The sequence below is a fragment of the Thalia democratica genome, chromosome 5, assembly GCF_965202585.1.
Source record: "Thalia democratica chromosome 5, ktThaDemo2.hap1.1, whole genome shotgun sequence".
NCBI classification, from domain to species: Eukaryota; Metazoa; Chordata; class Thaliacea; order Salpida; family Salpidae; genus Thalia; species Thalia democratica.
Genome location: NC_139169.1, coordinates 14,362,501 through 14,382,016, shown reverse-complemented (window position 1 = coordinate 14,382,016; position 19,516 = coordinate 14,362,501). Strand labels below are relative to the sequence as shown.

General features: G+C 25.1%; 1 protein-coding gene across 1 annotated transcript; it reads left to right on the top strand.

Moving 5' to 3' along the window:
* The first annotated feature begins 5,600 nt into the window (after positions 1-5,600).
* On the top strand, positions 5,601-16,643 carry LOC145835861 (solute carrier family 2, facilitated glucose transporter member 8-like). The gene is made up of 11 exons (XM_082943602.1): positions 5,601-5,705; positions 6,307-6,472; positions 7,066-7,182; positions 7,546-7,635; positions 7,895-7,994; positions 8,374-8,534; positions 9,102-9,296; positions 9,635-9,740; positions 12,360-12,458; positions 12,997-13,190; positions 15,740-16,643. The coding sequence occupies exons 1-11, from the start codon at positions 5,623-5,625 to the stop codon at positions 15,899-15,901; spliced, it is 1,473 nt and encodes a 490-aa protein (XP_082799728.1). The 5' UTR covers positions 5,601-5,622; the 3' UTR covers positions 15,902-16,643.
* The last annotated feature ends 2,873 nt before the right edge of the window (positions 16,644-19,516 follow it).

The following is a 19,516-nucleotide window of genomic DNA, read 5'->3' as shown; positions in this document are numbered from 1 at the left end:
ATGTTAAAAATCTATGGACTTGATTTCATCTATGATTTGTATTTATATTAAAGCTATACTTGTTGTTTTGATTCAATGTTGTATGAAATGTTGAATTATTTATGAAGTAATTGCAATTTCTGTATAATGAAGATATATCATAAAATGTTTTTAGTAAATTTAAAATTTTCAAATATATTTTATAATTAGATTCAATATTCAGTTTATTCATAGATAAACTTTATTCGATACTTTTTTTATTTAAAAGTTTCTGTAAAAACTTTATACTAGTTATAAGAAAATTAAAAAAGTGTTTAATACTTTAAAAAATATAAGTAAACAGCATACTAATATCCAAATGATTATAGTTATAGATATGAATGTTATATTTGGAAACGTTTTTATTAAATTTAAAAAAACAATAAAATGTCATTTTCACCAGTACTTTTCATAGCACTTTGTAATAAATAAATAAAATATGTTTTAGGTAGAAAAACCTTACTAATGTTCAGCATTCTTAAATGAGCTTATCTCTGGTAGCTTTCAGTATTTAAAAAACTAGGTTACATATTATTAGTAGTGTATATGGCACTTGTAATAAAGATAAATTTATTTTACAGGCAGAAAAACCCTACTGATGTTTTCTTCACTAGTAATGTCCTTGGCACTAGTAGCTTTGAGTTTGTATTTTCACTTCAAAACACCCGATGACCCTGATGGTAAAAAAATGTTTTGTGTTTTATAATAATTAACTTCAATGTAGATTGTTTGTGACTAAAATTTATTTAAAACCACAGCTTTACTTGCATTTATTTTTAACTAGAAAAGTGTTCTAATAATTGCTGTAGATGTAAATTGATTTTGCATTTTTGTTATAGCTGTTGTTAATGCAATAATCGAACTGAATAAAATAATTTTATACAAAACTAAGTACACTATAGCTAGTATGATTTGAAAAAAAACTTTATTAACGTTGAGGTCACTTATCCTGATTTTACTATATCAAGCGTCATGGTGAATATTATTTAGATTTATAGATAATATATAACACTACTTATATGAGATTTAAGTATTTATGTGCGTAAATACTACAAACTTTCAGGCTACTTGTCTTGGCTGTCCTTGTCAAGTGTTATGGAGGCCGTTATTTAATGTTGTAATTTGTATAAGTTTATTAAAAATTGAAGAACAATAATTAAGATAATAAATAGTTGAATAAGATTAATTATTTTTAGGCTACTTATCTTGGCTGTCCCTATCAAGTGTTATGGTGGCCATTATGGCGTTTTCACTCGGACTCGGCCCGATTTGCTGGTTCATGTTAGCGGAACTTAACTGCACCAGGGCCAGAAGCAAATCAACATCAAGTGCGATCTTCTTCAACTACATGTGCGCGTTCATAGTTACCAAAGAGTTTTCTGATATCAGGGTTAGTGTATCCATGATTTTTTTAACTATTAAATTTTGTACAAATTTAAATTTGTGCTTGTAAAGCAGGGTTTTCCAAACACATTTTGGTTGTTGTTTTTTTTGGCAGAAGTTTAAAAAACAGTTGTCTGATGTCATGGTCAGTATATATTTTAGTTATTTTTTACTTTTTTATTTATTTTTGTACTGATGGTTAGTTGTCCGTATTGTTAGCTTTCAGTGGTATTATGACGTAATAGGTGGTGCGGGTCTTTAATCCGCTTAAATCAAAAGGGTTTATCTTCCTCATAATTAGAAGTTATTTTAAGCTAGTTTTTGCCGAGACGGGTCAGTTTTGCACGAAGTAACTTTTGCAAGAGTGACAGTTTGCACAAGCGTAATAAAAAAGAATGATTGATAATAAATTGCAGACCAAGAGTAAGGGTTAGGGGTAAGAGTGGTAATAAAAAGATATATAGCAACAATAAAAAAATTCCCGACCAAGGGTTAGGGGTAAGATTGGTAATAAATAGATTTATATAATGATAAAAGTTACCGACCAAGGGTTAGGGGTAAGAGTGGTAATAAATTGATTTATAATAATGTCAAAAATTACCTACCAAGGGTTAGTGGTAAGAGTGGCAATAAATAGATTTATAATGATGATAAAAAATTTCCGACCAAGGGTTAGGGATAAAATAGATAGTACTAAAAATGTTTAAAAACGTACTTAACTGACGCCTTGCAAAAAAAGACTCTTCGTGCAAAAGTGTTGCTTCGTGCATTTATGTTACCTACCATTTTTTGCTAATGAAACACAAATGCATATTTATATAATAAACACTACAATGTTCTAAGAATTTTAAGTTGTTCCCTATAAGGTCTTCATGCGTCACTCCTGATTGCTTTATATCATTGGTTCTTTAATTTAAAGCGATAAGTTGTTTTAAGGGTGATCTTTCTACTGTTAAAAAAATTTAATTATGTAGATTTATGTACTAGTTATCTAAAAGTAACAAATCATAACAGTTATATTTATTTATGACTTACAGTGCTATAGTTTTAAATTTGTAAATGTTTATTTTATAAACTAAAGAAATGTTTTGATATTAAAAGTAAAATACGTTAAACTTCTACAAAGTATATAAGTTGAATGATTTTGGATTTTAGACAGTTTTTATAAATGTTCTTCAAGTTTTTCCTGGGTGTTTTCTAGTAACTTGATAGATTTTGGAGTTGCAATTTTTACTTTGAAACTAAGAATTAAATTAATTTAAATCGTGTTTATATAAAAAGTTGTTTAAGAAAACTTGTAACTTTTGTTTTAAAGTTGACTTTTTCTTTAGAAAAACAAAAGTTAGTTCACAAAAAAAAATCAAAAAATATTGAACTGCATAGATAACAAAGTTTATTTATTCTTTTTTTATTTTATTGAACTATATTTTTAGTTTATCCAAATAACATAACTAAGTTTAATTTTCTCAACAGAAAGGACTCACGGACAGTGGAGCTTTCGGATTATTCGCAGGAATCTGCATGTTGATGTTTGTATTCACACTAACCATGTTACCTGAAACTAAAAGAAAGAGTTTGGAAGAACTTGAAAATCTGTTCAAACCCAAAAGACAGGGTTACGAACAAATTGCTTGACAATAAATAATTTTTGTTTTCTAATGGTTAGTTTCTATGTGAAATCTCGGAAAAATTTTGCTGTTTGTGTACGTTAAATGATTTTAGTTTTAAATAATTAAAAATTGAAACTTAGGAACCTGTTTGAAAAATTTTATTTTTTTGCAAAAGTATTAATGTCAAGTTAGGGGTTTAAACTTTTTAATAAATATTTACTTAAATATTATTTTACAACTTTGAAAAATAATAATTATCACATTAAATTTTATGTCCTGCATACCTTTCAAATATAATAAGAAAAGATGCTCTGATAAATTTGTATGTTGTAACAAAATTCTTATTGGAAACAAGTTGATTTATGTTCAGTTTATGAAAATTGTTGCTATTTTTATTACCTTACTTTAAGTGTTTTTTTGAAAGTTATTTTACAACAACAAAATATTATATAATTTTCAATGACTTTCCAACAATCTTTCTTAAACCTGGTTTTACAACGTTTTTAGGAACTAATTTAAATAAATCCTGTTATATTTTTTGTTTTCATTGTGATTTTGTACTATATTTAATTTAGTGTTTAGCTAAACTAGTTTCAATAAGTAAAATGTACTAAAATATTCTTTGCTTTTTTTTTTCTATCATTGTGCTATTTTCACTGTTTTTTCCTAAGATTACACTTTTTTTTTAATTATTTTATAAAAAAAAGTCTCTTTTATTATCTTTTAGGTGCAGTTTAAACCAAATTGTTGCTATAAGTTGTTAGATTTTTTTTAATCATTTGTTAAAATATTCATCATATAACATTTAACAATCATTAGTTTCAAATTAAAAAAAATGTGTGCATACTTTTATAAATCTTTGGTTTTAAAACTGCTGTTTTGACATTAAAATTTTATTTTTACTAGTGTTCAAATTTGCTACTGAACAAATACATCAAAAGACATTATTCTTAGAAATTTAATCTATTATCTAATAAATATTTTGAACGTTGAATGTTTTTACTTTTTTACCCTTTTAATTTTTGTCTTTTATTTGAAGTATAAAAGCTGTATCATTATCTTTTTATAAAAATATATTTCAATATAGATATTTTCCACTGCACGATCGTTGTTTGCCTATTTATTTTAGGTGCAATATTTTTTTAAGCTTGAACAAAAATATTTACCTGTCGTTTTGTATTGTAGTTAATTCAAAATTTAATTAAAAAAGGTTTCATTAAATGTAATAGTTTTAATAGCATTTCTTCTCTGTAAAAACTTGTGAATTTAATAGTTTATTTTTGTAAAAGTTTTTTTTTTTTAATTTTTTGTTATAGATCAACAATATATAAAAAGTTAATACAAGGCAAATATTTTAAATTAATTTTTATACTTTAGCTTCCGATGTTTACTAAGCTACCAATTCTACTACTAAAAATTATTTCTTCTAAATAAAAAATGAAAAATTCAATTAAAATTAATAAAATTGTTGTAATATTCTTTCAGTTCTTATCTTTTCTTCAAAATTGTACTAAGTATACATTTTTCTCTCGCTTTTTATTATAAAATTATATTTAATATAATTGTTTAAAAATGTGTAAAAGTGTTAAAAAGTTATTGTAATGCTTCCTAAAATGTGTTTTTTAATAAATAAAACTCCCTATAACTTAAAATTTAATTAACTATGTAAGAGTTATTTCTTATTTAATCATACTTCCAGGTTTTTACATGGTTTTTGTTATAAAATCCAGGTTTTTTAACTTTAACATTCATATTCCACGTGTTTTTAAGTTTCCATGTAAACCACACTGTTATCAGACAGTGTTGCAAAAAAACCTGGAATCGTGTAAAAACCTGGAATTTCAAAAACTTTGAAAAAAACTTGAAATTTTGTTCAAATATCACTAAAAAACCTGTATTTGAAAAAAAATTTTACATTTTACTTTTCTATTAACTTCTAATAAGTGATACAATTTCGATTTGAAGCAAAAAATCTATCATGAAGATAATTTTTTTTTGTTATTGTCAAAAACTTTTTTGCTATAAAACTTATTTAAAGTTGATGTACAGCATCTTTTGAATGTTGCAATACTATTTAACACAGTTTTACCTTAAACTTAATTTTAAACTAGAAAGAGATCCTAAAACACGTAATTTTTAAACATGAAATAATTTTTGAAAACCTGAAGATAATTTGCCAAAAATATTTTCTCGATTAGATAATTTAGCTAAGGTATAAGATTCAAAAATACTAAATTTTGACTGAAAACAGTTATAAGTTTTTTTAATAACGAACTGTTGAGGTGGCATTCGAAAAAATAGTTTTTTACTGCAAAGTCTTTCATTTTCATCTTTGTTTTTTGTTCAATAATAAGATTTGAAAATATTTTAATTCTATGCTTTATCTATTTAGTGTTAATTCTAACATTTTTCATAATAATTTTAAGTTTAAAGTTATTCCTTTAAGTAAGAGTTTCACACTAGTAATTTGTTTAAAATATATCGAAATTTGTTTAAAAAAATAATCATATTTTTAGCTTATATAAAATTAACATTTGTGCTGTTAGAATATTTAAAAAACTAATGCTATTCAAACTTCTACCAGCATTTATTTAATTTTTTACAAATAATAATGTCTGATTCTGAAGGGGAGTCAAGAGCTTTGATGCACCCAGACAAGGAAGAAAAAACTCAACAACCGCAAGAAAAAGTTGTGTGAGTTTTGTTGTATTAACTATTTTGAGTTAAATCTTGCCGTAAAATTAAAAACTAGTGACAAATTCTATTTGTAGTATTTAAGGTGGTTATGTAAATAGTCACCTAAAATAAATTTGTTAACATAAACGTTAAAATTCATGCTGTCTTTTTCAAAAACATTTCACAAGTAATAAAAAAATGTAAATAATTTAAAACCTATAAACTATTTATAAAAGAATGAATATTTTTTTGTTCTAGTAAATATTTAATGTTGTTATTTTGTTCATCATAAAGTTTGAAAAGATATGAACAATTATTTAAATTTGTTAAAACAGCAACCTAATAAACTTTTTTTTGTTCAATTTTTACATTTATATGTGTTATTTTTGTTGTATGTTATGTTCACAAATAAAACTATGTATATAATATATAATAACTAAGAATATATAATAACTGAAAAAATTATATAAAATCTAAAAAGCAATAGTACATTAAAATTTACAATTTAACTACTTCGCTTATAAATTAATGCATTTTGGTACAAACTTTTTAACACACATTGTATTACCTAAGGTATTAGTATCTGATAATGCATTTTGTTATTGTAAAGTATTGACAGGATAAAAGGAAGTAAGAACTTGTACTTATCTGGATCTGCTGCTTTTGTGGGTGCCATCAATGTTGGATTGGCATTAGGGTTTTCATCACCTCTCATTAAATCTATGCAAGATGACACTTCTTCTTCCAAGATCGACATCACTGATAATGATGAAACTTGGATCGGGGTTTGTTTTTAGTAACTTTGGATATTTTTTATAGAAGTTATATTATGCATTGTCAAAATGTATTATGAGCAGCATAACACAGTATGATATATCTTGAGAAAACTTTGAATTAAATAATTTTTTTTTATTATATAAAATTCTACTTATTAATTCAATACTCAAAAAAAAGTAAACATATTGAGGTTATATTTGTTTTTTCTTAAAACATTGTGAAATTATATTTTTTAACTCAAATATTATGTGCTGAATACGGTATGCTTGTGTTCTACTTATAGCCAATGCTTTGAACAGTCACTGGCAACATCTTTTTAATAGTTGTTAATCTAATTTAAATACAAACACTTAAATATAATTTATTAATAAAACTAGCCAAACTAAAGTTTTTCTTGTGGCTACAACAATATCAGACCAAGTAGAGCTATTAATTTAAGAACAGTCACTGTTCAAACAGTCACTGGTAACACTTAAAATATTAGTTGATGTTTTTTTTATTGTAACACCCTATAAATTTAAACAATCTTTAGTTACCTATAAAATGATTCCAACTTTTAAAAATCATTCAAGTGTTTATTTTCAAATATTTTTTCCAACAGTCACTAGTAACACTTGGTGCTATGCTAGGTGGAATCATTGCTGGTGATCTAATGTTCAGATTTGGAAGAAAATTTTGTGAACTTTTTTCAGCCATACCCTACCTTGTTGGACTATTAGTAAGTTGTGATTGTTAAATATAAAATAGTTAATTTAAGTAAATTATAAAGAAGTTTACAGAATGAGTAGCCATATAATTATTATTTCCCTATTTTATTCAAATAAAAATGATATAATTAAACATACATAAATGCTTCATATGGTAAAAAAACTTGCATTTCTGTTTTTAATTTAACTATTAGTTGCATATTTTTTTTTATGAGTTCTTATATGTTGTTAAAAATTCTAGCAAATTTAGTTTTTTTTAATTTTTGTTTTTAAAAGATATAAAATTTACTTTAAAATATATGCCACCTAAAATCATACACTAGCAACTTTTTGTAAAGCAACTAATAATATTGTAACTTTTTGTATTTTTACAGCTAATAGCATATTCAAGCAATGTTGGTATGATTTGCGCTGGCAGGGTCATACAAGGTATTGCAACTGGTGTTACGTCATTAGTTGGTCCTGTTAGTATTTGTTTATTTGAGTTATAAAATTAGTTTGTTTTAGTATAAATTTATTCAATTTATGAATATCTTTAAGCAGGTATTTTATAATACCAGGTTAATTTATCCGAAATACTATTTAATTTCTAAAATTTTAGTATGTTAGTATTTGTTTTTTAGTTATAGAATTAGTTTGTGTTTTTAAAATTTAGTTAGTTATCATTTTGATAGAAATGTATTCAATGAATGAATATTTTTTAGCGGTTGTTATAATTTCCAGGTATATTTAGCCGAAATAGCCCCACCCCAACTTAGAGGATTATTAGGAAGTTCTAACCAACTTGGAATTGTTACTGGTGTTTTCTTATCTTATTTGATAGGTCAGTACATATTTACTGAATAAAAATTTCAAGATTGTTTCCTGCATTAAAACAAACATATTTTTTATCATCTTACTTAGTTAAGATGGTTTACAGTAAATATTTCTACTTCTTAATGTTTGAAAATTAAAACTTTTTAACTTATATGGAGCCTTATTTTTAATTGATTTTGATAGCATTTAAGTTATATTAACACTATCCTAAAAATGTAAAAATCTACCACGTCAAACATAACTGCAGAACATTGTAATTTTTTACATGAATTATCATTTGTGCAAGACATTAGTACATAGGTGGTGTACGAGAAAATACCCAACATAATTTAAAATAAATAATAAATCTAACACATGTATGTACTTTATACTTTTTTTTACCACAGGTGGTGCACTATATTGGAGATGGTTCGCCATTGCTTGTTCTGTGTTCGCATTTTTACAATCATTATTGTTTTTCTGTGTTAAGGAGTCACCTCAGTATTTATATTTCAAAAATCAACAACTTGAAGCTGTACAAGCTCTACATTGGTTGAGGGGAGAAGAAGTGAGTGTTGTTTTTATTTTGATTCAAAACTTTAATAGTTTTTACCCATAATAACTACAAGTTCTAATGAAACTTTCTGTTCTTTTATCTGTTTAGATTCCAGTATAACAAACTTTATATTAGTGAAAAAATATTTAAAAGTAGATTGCTCTAGTCGTGTCCATGGGTTTAATTTTTTTAAGACATTTAAAAAGACATTTTTTTTTAAAGAATCATATATACTGTTTATACAGTGTTTATAAATAACTTTAAAAGCAATATATACCTTAATGATTTTAAATCTGTTAAAAATGAAACAGTACACTTCAAACATGGTTTATGGATTTGTGTTTTACAATTGTACTTATACGTAATCCTTTATAACATAATGTGTTTATAACTGTTGTAATCATTTTAAGACCAGATTTCTGAACAGTTTTACATGAAGGATATTAGTAATGAATATTTATTTTTTTTTTATCTTTTCTCTACTAAATCTTTACTCTTTAACAATTAAACACTAAATGATACATTAAAAATCAACAACTAATTTAATTTAGCATAACATTTTTTCACCAATCAAAACAGGCGGATTGCAGTCGGGAAATCAGAGAATTAGAAGATCAAATGAGATCTTCTTCTGATACGGATGAATGCACATGGAAAGAACTGTTAATGAAGCGACAATACAGATATCCCTTAATATTGTCATTATTACTGATGTTCTTTCAACAGTTCAGTGGTATCAACGCCATAATGTTCTACTTGAACAATATTTTCAAGGTTAATGATAATACATTTATTAATCAATTTCATGATTGATTAATAAATTTATCAGCTTATCACTATCATTGAAATTGTGTGGAACACTTAATAATACATTTTATAATGTTTTTACTAGGAGCTTCCTTAATAATGTTTAGATAAATAAATTGAAACTAACTATTTAATTTATAATAATGAAGTTTTATTATAGGTATACATGAAGTATTTAACATTATGATAGTTCCATTTTTTTATTGAAAGCAGGATTCACAACTGATTTACAGTTGTATATGTCCTCACTAATTAATAAGAATAGATAGTTTTACAATATATTCAACATTCAATTTTTCATGTAGGATGCCGGGTTTACCACTGATTCACAATTACATATGGCCTCACTACTAGTCAGTGGAATTCAAATTGTTGCAACTTTTATATCTTGCCTCATCGTTGATAAACTGGGTTAGTATTATTACATGTTTGGTAATCTTTATTTAATATATGATATGCAGTTTATGATTAAAACATTTAAAAAAAAAATAAGTTCTGTTTGATATTGTTTAAAACTGATCAGTATAAAATTGTTCAGGGTAGAAAAATGTAAACAAAAAAATTTTCTGTATCCTAATGTTTACCATAACAAATTATTTTACAACTGATAATCCCATTCAGTTTTCAAGTTTATTTAATTTTACCTCATAAAAACTACAAATAGTAACTTTATGAGATTAATAAAAAACTGCAACTTAATACATCATTTACACTTGAAACTAAACTACCTACGTAATCAGGTTTAAGTGACGTAATATGTTGTAATTTTAGTTTCATCTAAAAAATTTAATACTTTGTAGTTTTTTGTTTATTTACAACTTTAGATTGAGGTTTAAATGGATAATTAATTAATAATTTAATAATTGTAAAATAAAATTTTGAATATGTAGTATTTTGTATTTTGTATTTTTGTACAAAGTATTTTGTTAAATAAGTTTTTTTTATTAATAGTCTGGTTTAGTTAAGTAAATTATTCATTTATAAAATGATGTTACAAGCAGTTAGTTTAAACTTTTTTTTATGTTTGATTATTAAATATATTATAATGAGCATTAAACTTTACAATTTTTATAAATTTACTGATTTAAAATTTTACTTTGTTCCTAAAAGGGAACATTATGATAAAATTTATTCAGATCAGAACTTAGTTTTTACTGAGTAGGATTAAAAATATTTATTTTTTGCTATTTTTTACAAAAATTATTAACGTAAAATAGTTCATAATTTTTTTATTAGTTTTACAAATTTTAACTACTAAACTAATTTGCTTTAAGACAAGTACAAGTGTTTTAGTTTTGTATATGTTTCATACTTTTGAGTAAAAAGTAGCCTGCTAAAATTTAATTCATGATACATAGAGTGAGTTTTGTGGCAAATATAAATTAATAATTAATTTATAACGCTTACTCGACATATGTGAACTTAAAAATCAATAAAGTTTATTGGCTTGATTTTACCTTAGTTATACTTTTTTGGTTTTGTATTGTACAAACTAAGTTGAGATAGTCCTTACAAAAACTTATTGTAATTTTCAAATAAAAAAGATTCACAACCTTTTTTTAATATTTAAATTTTTTAACAGTTATCAACTAATTTTTTTGAAAAGTATGTTTTATTCTTTTGTTAAAAGTAAAATTTGAATCAAACATCAAAAATTCTCATATTAATTAAATAGATACTATAAAAATGTTAACTTGTTCTGCAAGTATTAACAAAAATACATTCTTCAAACAAAAATAAACATCATCTTTATGTTACGCATAGTAATTAGTTAATAATGTACCACTTTTATATTACTGAATTGTTATAATTATATTCCATTTATTAAGACATTAGGGTGATTGGTAGGTTATCTCTCTTGTTTAAAAAGAATCGTACAGCTTGTGATGATTCGAAAAACATAAGTTTGTTAAAAAACCATTTAAAAAATTGGTCTCAACTCGTCGAAAAGAGAATTGCTTGAAGAATTGAGATTAATTTTTTTCAATGGTTTTTTAATCAGGTTCTGTTTTTTTTACTAAAACACTTTGGAATGATTTATTTTAATTTCAAATAAGTAAAAAATCTGGTGTTCTGTTCATTATTAGTATTTATATATTATGTGTATCTAACATTATATGTATTTATTTATCGAATTATATAAAAAACTATATTTATACAGCTGTTTCACACATGAAATGTAAAATTTCATGTGATCCTCAGTAAGTTATAGTTTTTTCTAAAAGTGAACAGAAATTTCGATTTTAAAATTTTTATAATAATTGTGACGTAGTAATGGTACAGTTTATTGTACGATTAGCTGAATTTGAAATAATACGTTGTAATTGTTAATTTATGCTTTTTAGGAAAGTTTAGAAATTTTAAAATCTAACTTTCTGTTTACTATTATAATAAACTGTAACTTACTGAGGATCACATGAACATTTTACATTTCATGTGTGAAACAACTGTATAATTTTATATAATTCGATAAACAAATATTTAGCTCCAATTTAATTTGTCGAGCACTACTGACCAGAACTTTTTATAAAACCTTTAACATTATATGTATATATAAGTAAATATTATCTTAAGTAATTAAAAAAAACTTTACTTCTGTTTAGTTCACTTTTAATATCTTGTTGATAAAGTTTCCGGTGGAAAAAAATACTAATGCTTAGTCTACTTTTAATATAAAATTTATGAATCTAATGTACAAAAAGATTACTAATGTTTAATTTACTTTTAGTATGGAATTAAAAATTTCCATGTAGATAAACTTCACTAATGTTTAGTTTACTTTCAGTATAAAATTAATCAATTTAATGTATAAAAATATTACTAATGTTTAGTGTACTTGTTTAAAAAAAATAAATATTCGGCTAGAAAAAATTTACTAATGTTTAGATTACTTTTAATATAAAATGAATGAATTAAATGTACATAAATGTTACTAAAGTTTAGTTTACTTTTAGTATAAAATTAATAAATTTAATGTAAAAAAATATACTAATGTTTAGTTCACTTGTTAAATCAAATTATTTTTTTCAGGCAGAAAAACCCTACTGATGTTCAGCAGTCTTGTAATGTCATTGGCTCTTGTAGCTTTCAGTTTGTACTTCCATTTCAAAACACCAGATGATCCTGATGGTAAGAATTATTATTTTGTTTTTTCTATACATCTAAGTAAAGATTTTTCTCACATTTATTTAACTTTAATTGCTGAATGTCGTTGATTTTATCAAAAATTATAAGACTAAATACATAGGCAAGCCATATACAATTTTTTGTTTTATTTAAATCCTTTAAGAATAATTTTGATTTGTAGTGTAACTTAATTTCTATTAGTAATAACATGCATTTTGCTTTAAAAAACATTAACTTTTTGTTATACATTCAAACTTCGAGGTTATCATTATCAAATGGTTAAGTTGACCTAAAAAATCTTATTTTTTTATTTATAAATACAATAGTTAAAATCCTACTTACTTATCATATTGATTTTTATCAAAAGTCATAGTTGACACTATATAAATTTTATAAATATTACAGTAAAAAATGTTTTTGTTTTTTAAAAAGATAAGCATGGTTTTTTTAAATATAATTCAAATAAATGTTATGCCAAACTAAATACAACAACTGACTAGTTAATTAATTACCTAACAGTATATTGTTAACTTTTTTACAGGTTACCTATCTTGGCTCTCTCTATCAAGCGTCATGGTAGACATTATGGCGTTTTCATTCGGGCTTGGACCAATACCGTGGTTTATGGTTGCAGAACTGACATGTACCAGGGCCAGAAGCAAATCGGCATCAACTGCGACATTCTTCAATTACTTGTGCGCATTCATCGTTACCAAGGAGTTCTCTGATATAAGGGTAAGTATGGTGTTGTAATAAAATTTTATATGTTTTGTGAAACCTGTTGAAAGTATAGATTTTGAGTCTTTAAGTCTGAAAAAACAATTTTAGGACTTTACTAAGTGTGTAAGAGACATCTAAAGTTTTATACTAAAACCTAAAAGTTAAGACCAATGGTATATGTTTTACCTCATTAAAACAAGTTGGTAAATTAAATCCAATTTACTTACAGTAATGTAAACATATTATTTTTAAGTTTATATCTACAAATTGAAAAAAAAATGGCTTTGCTTGTACATGTTGTGTAAGGTTTTGCTTGATTTTATTATGTTTTTTCTAATATTTAGATCTAGGTTTCCTAAACTAAATTTTACGATGCCACTCAACAGAAATTAAAAAAACTTGCCCCCAACTATTAGATACCGCCTATTCCTTATTTAAATATTTATTTTCTTTAATATTAGTTTAGTTTTTTGGCTCTTTACTAATTAATTGCCGCCTGTCAGTCAAAATCAATCTAAAAGGGTCCTACTTTTGGGAACGCTAGTCTAAATATTTCTTTTTAGTTTGTTACTGGATTTCAAAGTAAATAGTAAAATACAGTAAGTAGTTATAATTAGTTTTTCAATCTTTCGTTTATAAATGTTTGGAAGTATTGTAAGGAAAACAACAGTTTTATGGGTAGTAATTAGTTAAAAGGTATTTTTAATGGCAATTAGTTTAAAGGTACAAGTTAGGAACATGTAGTATGTATATACTGTTTTTATTTTAAATGCTAAATGTAACTAAAAATTAATATAGAGTTTTTGTAAAGTTGTTATTATTGCAAAAAAAAATATTGCTAAAATTGTTGAAAGGATTGCCAAAAAACCTGAAATTTATTCAATTTTGGAAAAAAAAAACAGGAAAACCTGGAATTTGAACGTAAATCACTTGAAAACATTGAAAAACCTAATACTTGAAACAGTTTTTAATTGAAAATAATTAACTTTATATTAGATACAAAAAACCTATTATATACCGTTTTTTTTTTGTTCTTTTGTATTTATTGATTATAAAACTCATTTAAACTACCATTGCAATATTTTTTCAGTAGTTTTATCCTGTATAATACAATTTTTAATCTTAAATTTAATTTTTTACTAAAAGTGGATAAAAAAACTTTACTTTTAAAAACCATGAAAAAATTCTGAAAACTTAAAAAAAATTTTGCAACTCCTTTTAAATTAAAACTATTTTGTAAACTTTTTTAATTAAAGTTTATATCACATTCATACAGTTCTAAAAGTGTTCTAAAATAAAAGTTTTACAAAAATTAGAATTTGTTTATTATTATACCTAGCAATAAACTTCTGCAACGCAAAACTCATTCAAAGTTTATAGTTTTATTGCTTTGTAATGATAAACTTACTTTTAATAAGTTTTATTGCACTATAATGCATAATGTTGTTTTACATAAGTTTGTTTACTTGGCATTGAAATTATATATATCTGAGGTTTAAATGCGATAAATTTTGTTTACTTTAGTAAATATAAACGTGTTGAAAATTTATTTATAGCAAAGTCCTTTAATAAACTTGTATTTGTTAGTTGTTATTGTTTAGTCGACATCATTTTATTTCAATATATTTTATTGAAGTATTAATGGAATTTTTTTTCAAATTTGTTATAAATAATAACTCAGATATAAAGTTATAAATAAATTAAATAACTTTAATGCTAAAAATACTAGACATAGCCAAAACTTCAAGCTAAAAATTATTAGTTCTTTTAACTTTTGCTAAAGCAGTCTATATGAAACTTTTGCTAAAGCAGAAAATAAAGTTTTATTTTAATTAGAAGTTTGTATAATATTGCTCAATATTAAAACACTGTGTGTTTAGTTTATGCCAATAAAAACAACCATAAGTATTTTTGGTCAACATGAATTAATTACTAACCTATTGAAATATTTATGAAATAATAGAGTGATTGTCTAAAATATAAAACCTAAAAAATTATTTCAATAGTTTTTACAATGTTCATATTATTTTTAAAACTTTGAATATTTTAAATGTTTAATAGTAAACATTTGTTATTAGTTATACTGTAAGTGTAATCTTTTTTTCTTAAATATTTTTTTTGAGTTAAGTTTTTATATACCAAAACTTTGTATACAATTTATAACGCTATTAAGTACAGGGTTGTCACTTTACCTGGAATTTGACAATTTAGGCAAAAAAAAATCTGGAAAAACTCGGAATTTTAACAACTTTCACATGTTGAGTAGTAAAATTTCGATTTGACTCAAAAAATCAATCATATAAGTTAAAAAAACTTTGTCATCATATTTTTTTTTGTAAAAAACATGTTTAAAGTAGCTTTACAGTATCTTTTCAACGTTTTTATACTATTTAACACAGTTTTATACCTTAAACTTGACTTTAAACTAAAAGTAGACCCAAAAGTGTGTACTTACAAAAACCTGGAAGAAATTTGGAAAACCTGGAAAAAAATTGGAAAAAACGATTGGCAACCCTGGAAGTATCATTGTTATGTGTAATTATTTATCTTAATCTTCTTAACAGAAAGGCCTCACAGATACGGGAGCTTTCGGATTATTCGCAGGGATCTGCATGTTGATGTTTGTGTTCACACTAACCATGTTGCCTGAAACTAAAGGAAAAAGTTTGGAAGAACTTGAAAATCTGTTCAAACCCAAAAGACAGGGTTATGAACAAGTTGCTTGAATTTTCAAAGAAGTAAGTTTAAGATTGTGACATGAAATTTTCGTTAAGTTTTAAGTTAAACAGTGAAGTTCTGTTTACTTAATGTTAAGTCTTATTTTGAGGCAGTACAATAAGTAGCAAAATTAAAACTAATTTAAAAGCAAAATGTTATTTCATAATTTCAAATGTCGAGTTTTAATGAACAGTTTGAGTATAATTATATTTTTTAATGTTTTTAAAATGTTTTATATTAACATAAAAGTTAAAATGCAGTAGTACTTATTTATTAATTAAAGTTTTAAGAGTGTATATAAGTAGCAAAAAGTAAATACAAACTATCTTTTAAAAGTTAATTATAGCTAGGATTCTGTTCTAAATTTTATAACCGTTTTAAGTTTTGATTGTATGTTGTGTCCAACAGATTTTAAGAGTTTACTTAAACAGATAAAGAAACATTTAAAACTTTTCCTATCCCTAAACCTTTCTTGAACTTTTCTTTATTTTTTTTCTATTTTCATTGTGTTTTTTACTGTATAGAATTTAATGTTTAGATTAAACTAGTACTATATGTAACAATTGTACTAAAAATTTTCCTTGCTTATCTTTTTTACAAACTATAGTTTTTTATGAACATTGTGCTTTTTTTTTTTAAGATTACACTTTTTATTGATCATTTTATTAAAAACATATTTTTTTAATGTTTTTTAATTGCAGTTTAGACCAAGGTGTTGCTATGAGTTATTTGAAATTTTGTTTAAGAAATCCATCATAAAACTTTGTAACAATCATTGGTAAAAAAATAGTTTTAACTTTTTTTTTAGATAACTAAAATATTTTATCTTAACCTTTTAAATATTTGTTTAGCTTTAGTAGTACAACTCAGTTAAAGCTACTGTAGAGTAAGTACAGCAGAATTTTTTTTTAAACTAATGCGGCATAACCAATCTTTTTTTTGTTAAACTTATTTAGTTTTTTACTATAAAAATTTAGAAAAATCATTTTTTTAACTAACTTCAATTTTGCTAAATTTTTTCCTGAATATTTTTCACTGCATGATTATTGTTTGTTATCGTGTTTGATATTTTTTAAGTGCAATCTTTTTGTACTGCTTGGAAAGAAAAATTAGCTGTTGTTTTGTAATAAATAGCTGGAGTACAATAAATTAAATAAAATATTTTAACAAAAAAAATTATTAAGTTTTAAATACATTAATCATAATTAAGTTTATAAAATATTGAAAATTCTTTTAAAATATTTATTTTTGCTTATTTGTTTTAACCTTGTTAAATTAACATTTTTTTAAACATAACAACTTCCAGACTTGTTCAAAAAAATTCAATTTCAGTGTAATGGTTTAGTTGATTTTTCATATAGCTATTGATAAGCTAAGCTATAACAGGGTTTCATTTTCATAGCCGTTTTTTTTTTTAAAAATTTAAGCAGATCGCCCTTACTCAACACAAACCCCAGTACATCTAGTGTAGGGGTCGGCAAACTGCGGCTCGCGGGCCGAATGCGGCTCTCAAAGTCAAAATCTGCGACCGCGAAGTACTTTTCAGCTCATATACATTAAACATATATATCAAAAAAGAGTAATAAGAAAAAACGGTAAAAGCTTACAACTAAGTGTTATAACTTGATAAATCTTCATTACCAATGCTTCATTAACTTTACTAATGCTAATTATCACAAGTTCTTTGAAATAACTGCCGCCGCGGAAAAAAAAATATTAACAATACGGCCTGCGAGTTATCTAGAAAAATTGGCCCGCCACCTTGGAAGGCTGCCGACCCCTGATCTAGTGCTATTTTCAAAGTTCTCAGATTCACCCAAGTACTTTTTGCTTTCAGTTCATCATGTACTCTAGATTAACTAGCGTAAACCTTCCTTATAGCCCCTTTACTACTCACGCCCCCTCACCCCTACTTTTGCAGCTTATGAATCCCTGAATTTAATGAAACCCCAAATTTCTGAACTTATTCAAACCCTGACCTAAACATTCGTTTTGTTTCTCATTAAAGTATTTAAAAAGCTTAACAAGAAACCTTTCCAGCTATTTTCATATTCCCCCTGACTTGCCAAAGTGACCCACTTTGGCAAACCCTGCTATACAAGACGCATGACTTAATGCCTAAAAGTTTTTTTTTTTTCTAGTTTGACTTAAACTTTGTTTCAATGCCTCTGGTTACAACCTGTAACTTATTGTTATGAAGAAAGTTTTAATCAACACAATAATTTTTGTTTATTTGGCTTAATTTTTAGTGTTAAGCAAATAGAAAGCAAAAAAAAAAAGACTTTTTAGCCTGAAAATAGCTGAATTATTACTTTACGAATATAACAAAATAAAAATTAGTTTGTTATTTGGATCTGTTTGTTGTTCAAAAACTACGGGAATATTTTTTTAAACACATGTTTCCTACTAAAACATTGGCTCTTTTTATAGTGGATTTACAAGAAAGTTGTATTTTAAAAATAAGCCACTGAAAATTTAGGTAAGTTTTAATAAAATATTTTTAATGATTCTCCTAACTATCTACTTGAACAAAAAAAACAAGTTTGTTTTTTTAATATTTGTTCACAATTTTACTCACGCTTATGAACTGAATTTTTTCTAAATGTTGTCTTTCTTACCAGTCGGTAAAAAATAAATTTATTTAAACTACGAAATAACATAAGTTATTCTCTACTTCTCAAATGATAAATTCCAAGATTAATAATTAATTTTAAACAATACTTAAAGCTTTTAATTGAAGTAGAACCAATTAGATATCCTTTAGTAATTCTCTTAAAATTAATCACTAAGCTTAAACTTTTTTTTTACTTAATTACTTTTTTAATATTACAACAGTCTTGAAATAGTGGGAATGTTTTTAGCTAGATGTTTAAGCCGTATTCTACAATTTTTAGAATGTTTATTTGAAGTTTTATGACATAATTTTACTGAATTTTCTCTTTAACAGTAATTGCTAAATTTTTTTTCTACCTAGTCAATCTAATTTTTTCCATGTATAGTGGGAGACGATCATTTATAAACTTATCTTTTCTAGCCCAACCAGTAAAATTTAGTCTACTTTTAGACTTTGATTCCATAAGTTACCACTTTTGACACTTTTGTACTCTGTTTCTGCTTCAGGACCAGAATCTGACCGGCTCATCCTGTTATCTACTAAAAAATGGGGACGGTTCTTTTTTGCACAAGTCACTTTTGCTAGGAGAGTCAATTTTGTCACTTGAGCACGAACCGTAGTTTTTGCACAATTTACTTGTTTAAGTCACCCCTACAGTCATCAACCCAAGACGGTAGAAAGAACTGCTTACAAACAAAGGGTTAGGGATAACAATGGTAGTAATCCACCGCTAAACAAAAGAGTTAGTAATCCTAAGGTTAGATATGATCGAGTTAGAAATTATCAGGTTAGATATGATCGAGTTAGAAATCATCAAATTAGATGTAATCGGGTTAGAAATCATCAGGTTAGATATGATCGGGTTAGAAATCATCAGGTTAGATATGATCGAGTTAGAAATCATCAGGTTAAATATGATCGAGTTAAAAATCATCAGGTTAGATATGATCGAGTTAGAAATCATCAGGTTAAATATGATCGAGTTAGAAATCATCAGGTTAGATATGAT